We start from the raw sequence: 14,944 nt of genomic DNA, 5'->3' as shown, positions 1-14,944 counted from the left end.
CCCAAGTATCATTGGTCCTACTTTCAGCCCAGCCTTTATAGTCTTTATGTGGGGAGGCAAGATAGTCTACTGCTAAAGAGGTAGAGAAACATACTTGCCTTGTGAGTACCAGGGAAGTCAAATCACCACTAACACTACCTTGAAGATAATTATTCCTTTGACTCTAATGGGGCCAGCCCAAGACCTAGCCCCAAAAGGGATCTTCCCAAAGTATAGGTATGACCACATCTCTCTCTCTCTTTCTCTCTCTTTCACACACACACACACACACACACACACACACACTCAGTAAACTATTGGCTTTTTATCACCTCCAGAAGCAAATATAAAGCAATGTGCTTGACATTCAAAGATATTCATATTCATCCCTACCTTCCCAGTCTTCTGACACGTTACCTGCCCCCAAATATTCTGTGGCCAAGTAATATTGGCCTCCTGGTGAGTTGTTTGTTTTTTTTTTTAACAAGAAGCTCCAACTGCTGACTCTAGTTATTTTCACTAGTTGTCCCTCATGTCTGGAAGGCTTCCCCTCCTCATCTCTGCCTCTAATCCTAACTAAAATCCCACCTTCTACAAGAAGTCCATTTCTGATCCCCTTTAATTTTAGTGCCTTCCCTCCATTAATTATTTCCACTTCATCCTGTATATAGCTTATTTGTACATTGTTGTGTATATTGTCTCCCCCGTCAGATTGTGAGCTCCTCCAGAGTAAGGGTTTTCTTTTTTCCTTTCTTTGTACCCCAGTGCTTACCATAGTTCCTGGTACATAGTTGGTGCTTAATAAATGTTTATTGACTGACTGAACCTGAACCCAAGGATCTTGGGAATGTAAGTGCTTCCAGCCAAGTGTCAGCAGCAATTACGCTGGGAAGCAACTCTTGGGGAGATGTGGCCTTGCAACTGCTCCTATGGGTACTACAGCCACATTTTGTCTTTTTAACTCAGAAAAGAATATTTGTCACCAAAGTTCTGGGCACTGTCAGATGGTTCAACATCAAAAACTGATGTAATTTTATCAGTGGCAATGAAATTAAAGAAGTATTACCATCTGTTCTGTCTCTGTACTCTAAAGACCATGGGAACTTTCCTTTTGACTTGCAGCTGAAATGTTCCATCTGTGTCGTCCTCTCCATTAAAATGTGAGCTCCTTGAGAGCAAGGGCTATCTTGTATCTCTAGTGCTCAGCCTAATACTTTTGCACACATTAAGTGCTTAATAATGCTTCATTCACTCTGCCAATACTGACAAACTCTTTTCCAGCTATCTTTTGTTCATTACAAGTAAATAAATTATACATAAATAGGTTTGTAGTACACTGTCTCTCTTCTAACCCCGCCTTTGGAAAGCTGTATCCTAGAATTCAGTGGCTGCTTATATTATGCATCAGTTTAATCCGTTTTTTTCTGAGACACACTGTCAAGATAGGTAGTGGAATCCTCCTTGGAGATCTATAGCATAAAACAGCAGGAAGTGCTCCAGAGACCCATGTGACTTTGCCTCGCCGTACTGTGCACAGACGCATTAAATGGTGAACGTGTGAATTTTGTGCCACTAATTCATAAACTATCTCTTTTTCAGTTTTGTAGTCTGTAAAATGGGGTTAACAATGCTTATTTCACAGGGTTGCTTTAAGGATAAAGTGAGATCATAAATGTGAAATGTTTAAAAATACTTTAAGAATGTAAAATATTTATTATTTTAACAGTGGAGTTGTCCGGGGTGATTTTTGTTCAGTTTTGCCGGGAAGGAAGGAAATAAACAAACAATACCAGAGAACAACACAGGATCCCTGCGATCCTGATTTCCACTGAAAGACCAGGTAACCACTGTCTCCTGCTCCGTTCCTTCTCCGCCAGGTAGAGTATACTCTCTTCCGCCACCTGGCGACAGGTTCCCAGTCACTACACAAAAACCACGTGTAAAAAAAGTGCTTACAACCTAACATATGACCCTGGTTTTTATTTGCGGCGACCAATAGTAAAGCAAGAGGCGGAGACGAGAAATGCCAGATTCCAATCGCCACCCGCTTTCGCCAGGGGAGGCGGGGTTTGGGATTTACCACGTTGGGTTTGTCCGCAGCGCTAATTAATTTTTCCGAAGGCTGGAGGGCTTCACTCCAGCTTGGGATCTGCCGCTGCGGCTGCCACCACCGCTACCTCCTGCTGCAAGAGACAAGTTCGGTGGGGCTTCTCCACTGAAATACAATGTTTGACGGCTCCCTCCTACCTCCTCTTTCATTTCCTTTGCTGTTGCTGCTGTGGTTTGGGGGATTGGACACAAGCGCAGGTAGCTCTTTCTTTCCTTCCCTACCTTGCCCCTTTCCATTCACTGCCACTTCCCCTCCAGCGCGCCCTCCCCACCGCCTGAAGCTTGGCCGGTGTAGCATCACTTCCAAACCCCCCCCCCCCCATTCCTTCCACACCGGGTTCTGTCTCCAACTCTAGCAGCAGCAACAGCAGCAGCAGCATCACGCAAACAGCGGTCACCGCAGCAGTCCCTGGTGTCGGTCCTGTTTCGAAGGGCTAGGACGCCAATTGCTCCCTGTCAGTGACGGGGATGGCGGGGCTGAGGGGAGGCTGCTGGGCTGTAGTTCCAGGCTGAGACTTTTCTCAGCAGCTCCCGGTGTTCTGGTCTGTTGTACCAACTCCATGCGCAAAGTGGCTAGATGCTCTTAGGCTGCCCCACTCCTGCTTTAACTTGTGCAGAAGTTGCCTGATGCTTCTCTTCTTTTCCCTCCGTTCCGAGAAATTCGGTTAACTTTCGTGAAGTTCAACGTGTGTGGTTTATTGCAAAAACCCATTTTGGGTGGGGGTGAGAGAGAGGAACGGTGGTGAGTGAGACACTCATTCAGAAGCATATTTAGGCATCAATGCGGAAAGGAAATATAAATCATCTCCCTGTTTGGCTCCATTGTCTTCGCTGCTTGTTCAGAATTTCCAGTGTATTGAGTCTGGAGCTTGAAACCTGAGCACTCAGTGGAAAGGGGCTGCTGGGCCCCGGCTCAGTGTGCAGGGAGGGCGAATACAGCAGAGGGTGACCCAACAGGGTTGGGGTGGAATGGAAGGAAGGAGGGGGCTTCCAGGCTGAAGCAAGCCAGGTCAGAAGCTTCTAACAGTGTCCAGGTCCTCTCCAGCACACCTCCCTGCTTGCTGTCTGTTAGGCAGCTGCAAGGGGAAGAGGTGGAGTTGGCCTCACTGAGTGATCAGAGAATGGCTCCTGGAATGGAACCAGACTCGAGCCCCAACTGCTTGGCTAGTTATCCTCGAGGAGCTGGGTGTATGGGACCAGTGCCACTAATTTGGTCTTTTCTTTTCCCTTCTTTTCAGCAGTTGGAGGCGTCACCGCTGCTGAGCTGGAAGTGGTGCTCCCTCAGCGGGTGCGTCCGGAGGACATCCACCTGCTGCCACTGCCAACCGGGGAGGTGGGGGCCGGTGGCCAAGGTTCACCGCGGCGGCGGCGGCGGCAGCAGCCTCACTCAGCCGCCTCTGCAGAGCAGTCCTCCGGATTGGGGAAGCGTGGCTTTCTCTTACACTTGCCGGCCTTCGGGCGGGACCTCTACTTGCAGCTGCGGCGGGACCTGCGCTTCCTTTCCCGGGGCTTCGTGGTTGAAGAGCACGGGGCAACAGGGAGTCGGATCCCAGAGGCCGAGCTCTGCTTTTACACGGGTCACGTATTGGGTTATAACGACTCCTTTGCTTCAGTCAGCACCTGTGGTGGATTGGTACTAACGCTTTTCTTCCTATGAAGCTTCTCGCTTAGGGTAGCATCTCACATGTGTGTGGCTGAGTATGGGAACCTCTGGTTGCCTATCTTTGTGTGTGGGTGTACTCACGTGTGTGTACTTGTGTGTCCTGCATTCTGTGGTATGTGTCAAGGGTACAGTGTGTGTGCGTGCGTGTGTGTGTGTGTGTGTGCGCGTGTGTGTGTAAAACTGCACTCGCAGGTATGATTGTTGGACTTTGATAAGCAAATCAAAGATACCAGAACCAAACTATCCTCATGGAGGAGACATGTCCAAGATCCTTTCACGTAAGTTGTTAGATACAAGAGAGGAAAAAAGAAAGTAGAAGATATCGGGCCTTACAATCAAATTTATTCAAGTGAGAGTGGAAGCCTTTAGAGGGATGTTTATGTGTGTGCAGGTGACACCTGAAGGTTACGTACTATTCCTGGGAATTATTAAAGTTGATAAAGCAAACAACTTACCTAACAGGAAAAGTAGCTTCTGCAAAGTAATGTCTGATGATGGATATTGTCATTGAATGGTCTTACAGAGAATAATCACTTCCATTCGTATACACAGGAGGAAGTTTATATCTTTTGTCTTCTTTTTATGCTTTCACCTGGAGAGTTAATTACGGTACCCTTTTGAGTGAGGGAGGTAGCCTTGAGTGTCGGCCAGAGCTTCCTTCCAAGAGCCAATATTTTACACATCATAAGTGATTAATAATTTTTTAATTGAACCTAGAGGGGGACAGGTGCATCTTCTTTACCTAGTAAGAGAAGTTTGTTGACTTACAGGAATTGTAATGCCTTTTCTATGCCTAGAGTTATTGGTGCATTTGGGTCATAACTGGTTCATGATAGATACTCTGAAGAGCAGCCCACATTATCCTTAGCACTTTTCAGTTGCCATCTCCTACTTTCTGTGGGCCTCTCTATATTTTGTTCTCACACTTTATGGCCAGAACCAGTCAATTACTTACTCAACATTTATTTATGGGTCACTTGTTTTGTGCTTAGTAGATACATACAGGTTTAAGGCAGTGAAACTTTCCTCAAATCCTATAAAGCTCCGGGCTTCAGGAAGTTTAATCCTTTGATTCTACTGACTTCTGTGGCTTGCTAATGGACCCCACACAGATTCTTAGACTGAAGCATCTGCAGGACAGTTTTGCCTGGTATCTGGTGTCAGACCGTAGACTGTTCATACTGTTGCCTTGTATTCATTCATGAGCTCCCTGTGGTGTTTATGATCTGAGTCAGTAGGTAGTTTATTATATCCCTTTGTGTCCCTCTCACTGTGTCAGTTCACACAAGGAATTGGGTTTTTTGTTTTGTTTTGTTTTGTTTGTTTGTTCTATGTGGTTTTTATTCCCCTGCCCTTGTCCTCTATATATTTACCCAATAACTTTTCTCCTCCAAACAATCTGGGGTCAGCACCCTTTGAATATTGCTGAAAACCTATCTAGGTTTAATGGAAGTGATCTTTCCCATGGATTGAAAAATGAAAATAGTTATGTCCTTTGTTCCTTCAGCAATAATGATAATGCTTGGGATAGGGTTGAAGCAGGGGAGGGGAAGAGATTGGGGGAGAGAGTGTCCCTGGAGTCTGGAATTCAGGAATTTCCTAGTCAGTCATGTTTTGAGTCTGGGTCAGGATATGATCTTGTAGACCAGAAGTCTTGGCATTGATGTTCTGTTTAGTTGAATCATTCATGGACTAGAATTGGCCTGGGAACTGGGTACTGGAAATAAGTAATTGAAAGAGTGCTTGATCAGGGTGTAAGTGTTACTAGGAAAGTGGATTTATAAAAGCAGAGGGGAGCAAATCAGGGAATGCATAGGGAGGTGGAGAATAAATAAAGAAAAGAAAAAAGGGATAAAAGAAGGGCATCGTTAATCATAGGACAAATGAAAAAGTACCACTCATCTCATGACATGGATTGAGAATTTATTGTGCATATAGATGAAATGTTGTCTTGCCATTATTTAACCTACCTTTGCCAAAATGTTTAAAGGTCCGAATTGCCCTCCCCTTTTGAAGCAGCCCAAATGCTTTTGTGTCAATTTAATAAGTGGCTGTAAAGATTAGTGTTTATATTTTTAAGTTTATTATCCATTATGTAGAACTATAGTTGTGCAGTGAGAAAATATAGATAATGGTCTTTAAAAATGATTACACAGAGAGTAAGAACCCTTCTCCATTACAGAACAAAACTAAAGTAAAAATAATTTAGTTTGTAGTTAGAGTTCTTTTCAAAAGGATTGTTCTTTTCCTTGGTACCATGTGGAGGCGCTGTGCCTTAGATAAAGGATTATATCCAAAATACTGAATTCTATAAGTTACTGATTGACAGTGAAAACAGCCTGTAAATCACAGACAACCATCCACTTTTCCTACTTAGCATGCCCTGTTAAGCTCATCCACAAGCTTCAGAGAGTTTAAAAACTTCTCAAAATATAGGTAAATGGAGGGGAGTTCAGTAATCTAGAAATGAGCTCTATTTTGTTACTTGAGATATGGGCATAAATGTAACTGAAAACACTTGAAAAGAATAGAAAAGAAATTAACTTGATGATAAATAAATATTGTAATCTGTAGCACATTATTTTATATGAGTTCAAAGGCCCCTTGATGTTGAAATTAATTGTAATTACATTTTAATTAATATTTGTACTGATGGAAAGTACATAGGCAGTAAAAGGATTTAAAAATAGTAATGCTATTGGATTAGGCTAAACCAAAGGGAGTATATGAAAAGAGTTATACAGTTGCCTTCTTTAGTTGGCTGGTCATTTTGAACAAAGATAAGTGAGCATGGTCTGGATTTTTAGAGACATTCCCTACATGCAGTAATGAAGTACAACAGCATTATAAATCCAGTAAATCCAGGCAGTAGTCATCATTGAGAGCAAGAAAAAGGAGAGAGTGGGGATAGAAAGTAGCATAGCTTTGTGGAAAACCCTGGCTTCCAGTTCAAGGGACACCAGGTTCTATTTTTTTTTTTTTATGAAAATGAGTTTGTCTCCAGATAGTGTTATTATCTGAGACTGGAGATAGATCAAAGGTGCATCAGTGTTCTAGAGGATTAGAGATAAATAGTTTGCCTCAACAGTTTTTGCTTTACTATGTTCCCTATCGCTTCTGTTGCCACCCTTCAGCCGACATGCTTTGGATAATAGAGCTGATATGTTGAGTGATGTAGGAGGAGTTCTTACAATAGTGACTCATTTTGAAATACCTTTGTGACTTGGCTTCTGGTTTCTCCTTGCTCTTTACCTATTTACCTAAATTTTCTCAGAACCAAGAAAGGTAGAAAAATCCTTGCTACAGATTCACTCCTAATGTTTGGAAGCACTGAAAAAAAAGTTTCTGCAATAATATAATTTTAAATCATTCAAGTTTAATATCACTTTTTCCTGTATGTGTAATAAATAATTGAGGATGGGAAACCTTCCACATAAAGACTGGAAAAATTAAAATAGGAAGCTTCCTTTCATTTAATGGAGCAAGCTGAGAGGTTAAATTTTAAGGAATAAATGAGAAGTATTTTGCCCTGTGCATCACCCCTCTTAATTAACACAGTAAGAAGACTTTTTTCCTTTCCTGTCTAATCACACAAAGGGAAGTAAGCACAGTTTCAGAAGACTCCCTTCAGTTCTGTTTAGGACATTGTGTGGTGACCATTTCTGTTTGGATAAATGTTGGCCAGCTTTGGAAAGATTACACAAATGAGAGAGCATAATAATACATTCCATTCTGCTCTGTTGAAACCACTTTTTGAAACAGTGGTTAGGGAACTGGACAAGTACATCCAGAACCATAGAATTTCATAAAGGCCCAAAAGCACATTCACTTCCTCCCCAACTCAGGGAGACATCACTTTTTTTTTTAATATTTGGGTTGAGAGGCAATGTGCTTTATGGGATAAGAGAAGCACTTAGAGTCAGAAAGAGCTAGGTTTAAGTCTCACCTCTGATATATCCTGTCTGTTGGACCCTGGGAAAGTCACTTAATTTCTCACTTCTTTAAGCCATTTGTGTCAAACTCAAATAGAAGCAGGGCCACTAAACCTTATGCAAGGATTGCCATAGACCACATATTTACATTAGCTATATTCTATTGTATTTTTATTTATTTTGGGAACTCTCAGGAGTGTTGCAGGCCATGCCCAGTCTCATGTTTGACACTTATGCTCTAAGCAAGCCTGTAAGACTCTAAGTTTCAAAGAAGGTGCCAACCTGCATTGGTAGAGTGAACTTCCTCATCTGTGAGTTTCCTGTACCATTAAAATTATAGGCCTGGTCCTTATCCTGAATATTTGAGCCATTCTTCATTGAAGTGAATGTTACATTTGTTTCAAAAAATTTAAAACACCAAAAAAGAGTATTTTCTTATGTACAGAATGCAGAAAGGAGATTCTGTATGAAACTGTGAATCTCTATTTTACATCATATTGCTTTAAAAATTATACATTCTACATAATACTTTAAAAACAGCCCTTGTCTGTGCTTCCTTCTGAATGCCCTTCTGTTCTCTTCTATGCATTTTACAATGTTTCAGTGGTCCTCTTTTTTTCCCTAACACTATCACTACCCACTTCTCCCCCTTCTCCTACACACCCAGACCCCTCCAATTAACCAAGGGAAAGAAAGGGAGGGAGAACTCTGTATCAAAAAAGCATAGTAGATGAGCAAAATGAATCCACACAGTGGTCATGCGCAATATTGTATGTCTCTGTACCTCATGTTTATCACCTCTCTGTCAAAAAGTGAGTAACTTGTGTCATCTTGGGTTTTTTGCAAACATGGTTTCTCATTGCTTTGATCAGAATTCTTAAATATTTCATTTTCATTTTTTTAAGGCAATTGGGGTTAAGTGACTTGCCCAGAGTCACACAGCTAGTAAGTGTTAAGTGTTTGGTCTGAGGCCGGATTTGAACTCAGGGCTCATGCTCTATCTACTGCGCCATCTCACTGCCCCTATAGAATTCTTAAATATTTCAGAGCTGTTTTTCTCCACATCTTATGTTGTCCCTGCATAAATTGTTCTGGTTCTGCTCATTTGTACTACCCAGAATTCTCTGAAATAATCTCTTGTATTACTTCTTATGATGGAATAATATTCCATTGCATACATATACTCTAATTTGTTCGATTATTCCTCTCTTAGATTATAGTTCTTTTTTTTTTCTCTCCACCCTTTTAATTTCCCCTTCAGGATAAGAAAGTGTGTTTTGTGGCTATTCCCTAATCGATATTTTCTTCCCTTTTAACCTGGCTGCTATCCCTGTTGAGTTTTTTTTTAATGTATTTCTACATCAAACTGGTGTGTGTGTGTGTGTGTGTTCATGTTCGTTCAACCATCCTTTGTTCATTTCAGATAACAGTGAGGTTCATGTGATACCCACTTTCCACCCCTTTATCCATGTTTGTATTATGTTGCAATTCTTTGTATTATGAAAGATAACAATTTCCTCCTCTCTATATAGTGTATTTCTCCTTTTACAATTCTCTTCCCCTCTTAAGACCCTAGAACAGAGCCAATCTACTCCCCAGGCCCTATGTTTTTTCTATTTAATTCCTCAAGTACCCTTTGAGGATATTAAGGTTTTGGAGGGACATTTGTTTCTTCTTCCCATATCAGATGTTAGTACTGCAGCACCATATAGCTTCTAATTAGTCAAATAAATTCACCTTTATAAGTTTCTCTGGATTCTTGCGTTTAGATATCAAAGTTCTTATTCAGTTCTGGTCTTTTTATCAGAAATGCTTGGAAGCCCTTTATTCCATTAAAGGTACATCTCACCTCTCCCCTACACCAACCATAGAATTATATTCAACTTTACAAGCTAAGTTATTCTTGGTTGTAAACCATATGTTTTGCTTTTTTAAATATTGTGTTCCAAGATCTCTTCTCATTTATAATGGAAGCTGCCAGGTCTTGTGTGATCCTGACTGTAGTTTCTTGTTATTGCTGTTAGACACCTAAGTGGAGCAGTGGTTAAGACTGCTTGAAGAATAAGGAAGACCTGAGAACAAATTATGCCACTCACACTTACACTTACTAGCTGTATGACTCAGGGAAAGTCATGTAACCTTTCTCAGCTTCAATTTCATCAACTATAAAATGAGGTCAATAATAACACCTACCTCACAGGGTTTGTTATAAGAATCAAATGAAATAATATATGTAAAACACTTTGCAAACTGAAAAGTGTTATATAAATGCTAGCTTGAATTGCTTTTTTTCTGGATGTTTGTAGTATTGTTTCTTTTATATGGGAGCTCTAGATTTTGGCTGTGACATTTCTGGGACTTTTCCTTTTGGGGTCATTTCAGGTAGTGACCAATGGATTCATTATATCTTTGCCCTGTTGTCTATTTATGATTTATTGAAAATAGTATCTAGAGGTTCTGTTTTATTATAGCTTTGGGGCATTTTATTAATTCTTGAGTTATCTCTCTTTGATCAGTTTTCCAGGTTAGTTTTTTTTTTTACATTATGTATCTTCCATTTTCTATTTCTTCAGTCTTTTGATGTTACTTTAATATTTTATGCTGTCTCATGAAATTATTAATCTCTGGCATATTCTACTTTTTAGAGATTCCATTTCTTAGATAAAGTTTACCACTGTCTCTTCTAAGAAACTTATTTTCCTTCTAATTCTTCCCTCAAATGACTTCCTTTCTTCCTTCCCATCTTCCTTCCTTCCTTCTTTCCCATTTTCCTTCTTTCTATCATTCCTTCCTTCCTTCCAAAGTTCAATGGTAGACAGATATCACCACGGTAGGGACCATGGGAACCCTGAGGAAGGGTATCAGACAGTGACCAGAATGGTACCACAGAATTCAGCCCATACCAGACCAGGCCAAGTACCCAACACTCTATCCTGAGATGTCACAAAGGACCTTGAAGCCCCAGTGCTCCAAACCTCAAAGATCCAGGGGTAGCCCAACCCTAGGAGTTCCTTCCTTCCATTTTTTTCATTCTTTCTTTCAACTCATCCTTCATTTATTCTAGGCATTCATGTAGTCTTTGTGGAGAATTCATTTTTTTTCTTTCAGTCTTTGCTTGCAGTTGTCATAGAATTAGATTTGCAATAATTTTTGATACTGATGAGTGTTTTCTTTGATTTAGTCACATCTTCAGCTTTAGTTGATGAATTGAGGATTTGTACCAGGGCAAAGCTCTGTAGCCCCTTATTGTACTTTTGAGTAGGGTGGTTGGTTAAACTTGGTTTCACCCTTGGTCCCATGGTTTCTTGAGCTAAACTCCAACTCTTGAAAGAAAGCAGGTTGTGCAGAAAATTGAAGGGAGAGTAGGGGCTTAGATAGGAGTTGATGAAGTTGTCAGACTCAGTTTTTACTAGGTCACCTATTGTTTAATGAATAGAGTGAAATGTTTGTCATAATACTTTATTATTCTTTGTAAAAGAGATTTGCCAATAATTCCTTTAGAACTTTATAATATGAAAATATTTATAAAGTAGTAGTGCATGAGCACATTGAGCTGAGTAAAATTTAGCCTTAACATTCAAATATTGTGAAGGCTAGGGGTGGGGAGAGAGGATAGAAAAATCCAGTTAAGTGATGGCTAAGTAGTTGCCAAGGTTTTTATCACCTTATCCTTTGGCTGTTACAACCTTCTAACTGGTCTCCTGGTCCCTAGTATCTTCTCCTTGGCCAATCAATCCTACCTATAGTAGTCTTAGAACACTGATTTCATAATGTGGCTGCCCTGCTCAGAAATCAATAATGTCTCTTCACTGTCCTCTCCTTAGCCTAGTATTCAAGGTCTTTCACAATCTCACTTCCTCTTAATTTTTTAACCTTATGGCCTACCATTCTTTAACACAAACACTGCAAGTCATCTATAGTGGTGAAATGATTATTTCTCTTGATCTACACACTATACATCCACTAATCAGACTAAGATCAGCCTTTTTTTGACCCCCAAATTACATTGCTTGCTTTTATTGTTTCCTGTCCATTAAAATCCATCAGCCTTTTCCCCCCACATGAACTACAGTTAAGTCCCATCTCCTTCATTCTGTACCTGTGCATAAAATGACATTTTGAATTTAGCAAGGAATTAAATAATGAAATGGTACTAAAGAGGATTTTTAAATTTACTTTAAGTACTGTGATTTTAAAATTATTTTAAAAATTTCTGTTTAAATGAAAGTGTACCCTGGACAAGAAAACCTATTTAATATATATGCAGAGCTAATATTCTAAAGCTAAAGTAATCCTGCAAGAAGAAACACGTTATTAAAGTAGGTATCAGTCTACTTGTGGCATACTTAAAATGGATAAAATGCCTAGAAGCAAGAGTCAGTGGAAAAGAAATATTCTTGATTGCACTCTGGATTTTTCTCAAATATAATTTTATTCTTTAAATGATAAATTCTTATGGAATGAATATTGTTAAATTTAACTTTATCACTTAATTTTATGTGCCTACTATCGACCTATATTGATTTTTTTTTGACCAGGGAAGGGTGAGAATTCAGACCATATTGGTGTGGGGAACTCCTGATTTGGAAATTCCCTCCATCAATGTATATTGGCAACTCTTCTTTTTAGTAGACTTAACTAGGTGCCTGGATCACTAAGAAGTTAAGTGAGATTGTGAAAGACCTTAAATACTAGGCTAACGAGTGGACAGTGAACAGACATTGTTGGTTTCTGAGTAGGGCAGCCACATTATGAAATAAGTGTTCTACGACTACCATAGATTGGATGGACTGGCCTAAGGAGAAGATAGTAGGGACTAGGGAACTGGTTAGAAGGTTGTAACAGCCAAGGGATAAGGTAATAAAAGCTTTGCCTGCTGCTTAGATATAGTTATCATTTACTTAGCACTTTAAAGTTTGCAAAACACTTTATGTATATTATCTCATTTTATCCTCACAAGAACTTTGTGAGGTAGGTGCTATTATGTCCATTTTACAGATGAGAAACTGAGGTAGGCAATGAGGAAGTGAAAGGAATAAGTATTTATATAGCACCTACCATGTGCCAAGCACTGGGCTAAGGGCTTTTTATAAATATTATCTCATTTGATCCTCATGACAACCCTGAGGTAGGTGCTATTATTATTTTCATTTTACAGTTAAGAAAACTGAGGCAAACAGAAGTGAAGTGACTTGCCCAGGGTCACACAACCAGTGTTGGAGGCTAAATTTGAATTCAGGTCTTTCTGACTCAAGAGCAACTAGGTGGCACAGTAGATAGAGCACTGGGCTTGGAATCAGGAAGACTCATCTCAATGAGTTCAAATCCAGCTTCAGACACTAGCTATGTGACCCTGGGCAGCTCACTTACCCCTGTTTGTCTCAGTTGTTCATCTGTAAAAATGAACTGGAGAAGGAAATGGCAAACTACTCCAGTATCTTTGCCAAGAAAACCCCAAAATGGGGTCACAAAGAGTCAGACATGACTGAAATGACTAAACAACAACAAAACTCCTTGACTAAAACTCTAGAACTATGAATTCAAAAGGTTTTGAGGTTTTGAACCTTCAAGGGCCATTGGGAAAATAATAATGGTACCACTGGCAAATATAAGAAAGTCTGGAAGGTAAGCTAGTTTGAGAAGCATGACAATTAGTTTTGTTTAAGACATTTTGAGTCTGAAGCAACACCATGACAACCAAATGGAAATGTGCAGTAGACATAGAGATAGAATTTGAGATTAGGAGAGAGATCAACTCTATACATTTAGATTTAAGAGGCCTCTTTGCAGGTTAGGAGGTCACTTGGAATCCTTGGAGAGAGCTGAGCAATTATGGCCCTTGTCAAGAGTATGTTTGTTTGTTTGTTATAAGTGATGAAGTGCTGCATTGAAGCATCTGACCTTTTACGTTTGATCTCCTTTATGATAAGCAGCATGCCTTGGTAAGCAAATTGTTTGAAGAAAAAAAGTGTACTCTAATTGTAGAATAGTTTTTTCTTTGCAAAGTAAACTGTTCACCTAGGGATCAAATCCATGACCATTGTTAACATTGTTCTCTAACCAGATATGTGACCTGGAGTAGGCCATGTAGGATAAAAGCAGAGCTTATCCCTGATTTAGAAAGTGACTCACAGCTTTTTCTCAAAAGAAAGTCATCAGGCCTTCGAGTTCAAATGTTACTGAAACTTGAATGTGAAGCAGATACACAGAATAGTCTTTCATAGGGTGATATTTATTGTAGTTGTGTAATTTTGCTCCCTTACAGATGCAGAGAGGATAGCATTGTACAGTTCCAGTAACATGTAAGCCAGAGATTTTGTTACACTGCTCTAAGTTTTTTTTCCTTAAAAATATGAAAAAGTTGGGCTAATGTTAGGTGGTGATGAAACAAAATTTTTACTTACATATTTTTGTCATTAGAGCAAATGGCTGGCACTGTTTCAGGAAGATTGGCGATATTTTTAGTGACAGCACCTGATTTACAGCTTTCTTCTGAATTGGTATAGAAACTCCAAAGTAAGTTTGGGACACAAAGTTAAAAAGCAAATGAACACATAACCTCACAGAAAAAAACTGTTCTAAAGTGAACTGGTTTCCAACATATTTTATGGAGACATTTTCCTCTTTTGGAATATTTTAATTCTTTTAAAAATCACTTTCTTTAAAAAAGCAAAGATGCAAGCTGTATGAAGCAGCTAGGTTGAGCAGTAGAAAGCGTGTTGGAATTAGGAATACATGAGTTCAAATCCTCTTTGAAATATTTACTAGCTGTGTGACCCCAGACAAGCTTCTCGTGATCTCTCATAGCCTCAGTTTATTCATGTGTAAAATGAAAGAGTTAGCCTTAATAGCCTTTGAGGACCCCTCTAGCTGTAAATCTATGATCCTATAAATGATCATAATCAAGTAAAACAAACACACATACACATCGGGAATGTTTGAAAATGTATATCCCAAGCTGTCCCTTGACTTCCCTTGACTCTCCCACATCTTTGTGTCATAGTGGGTAACATGCTTCATTGTTGGTCTTCTGGAGTAGTGATGGTCATTGTAGAGTTCTTAAGTCCTTCAAAATTGTTGTTCTTTACAATGTCATAGTTATTACTTGGAGAGAGAGAGAGAGAGAGAGAGAGAGAGAGAGAGAGGGAGAGGGAGAGAGAGAGAGAGAGAGAGAGAGAGAGAGAGAACGAACAAGAACTCATGGTTCTGTTTACATCATTATCAATTCGTGTGTCTTCCCAAATTTCTGAGTCCATCCTTT

General features: G+C 39.8%; 1 protein-coding gene across 1 annotated transcript in view; it reads left to right on the top strand.

Annotated features, from left to right (window-relative positions):
• Nucleotides 1–2,204: 2,204 nt before the first annotated feature.
• Nucleotides 2,205–14,944, top strand: part of ADAMTS17 (ADAM metallopeptidase with thrombospondin type 1 motif 17) — a 471,203-nt gene continuing 458,463 nt past the window's right edge. The window contains exons 1-2 of the mRNA XM_027852040.1: nucleotides 2,205–2,286; nucleotides 3,327–3,721. Of these exons, the coding sequence (XP_027707841.1) occupies nucleotides 2,205–2,286; nucleotides 3,327–3,721 (477 nt within the window). The remainder of the gene's footprint in view (nucleotides 2,287–3,326; nucleotides 3,722–14,944) is intronic.

This window comes from Vombatus ursinus, unplaced genomic scaffold, assembly GCF_900497805.2.
Source record: "Vombatus ursinus unplaced genomic scaffold, bare-nosed wombat genome assembly UNPS02009205.1, whole genome shotgun sequence".
Taxonomy (NCBI): Eukaryota; Metazoa; Chordata; class Mammalia; order Diprotodontia; family Vombatidae; genus Vombatus; species Vombatus ursinus.
Note: the sequence above shows the minus strand (reverse complement) of the source record. Positions and strands in the feature narration are given on the sequence as shown.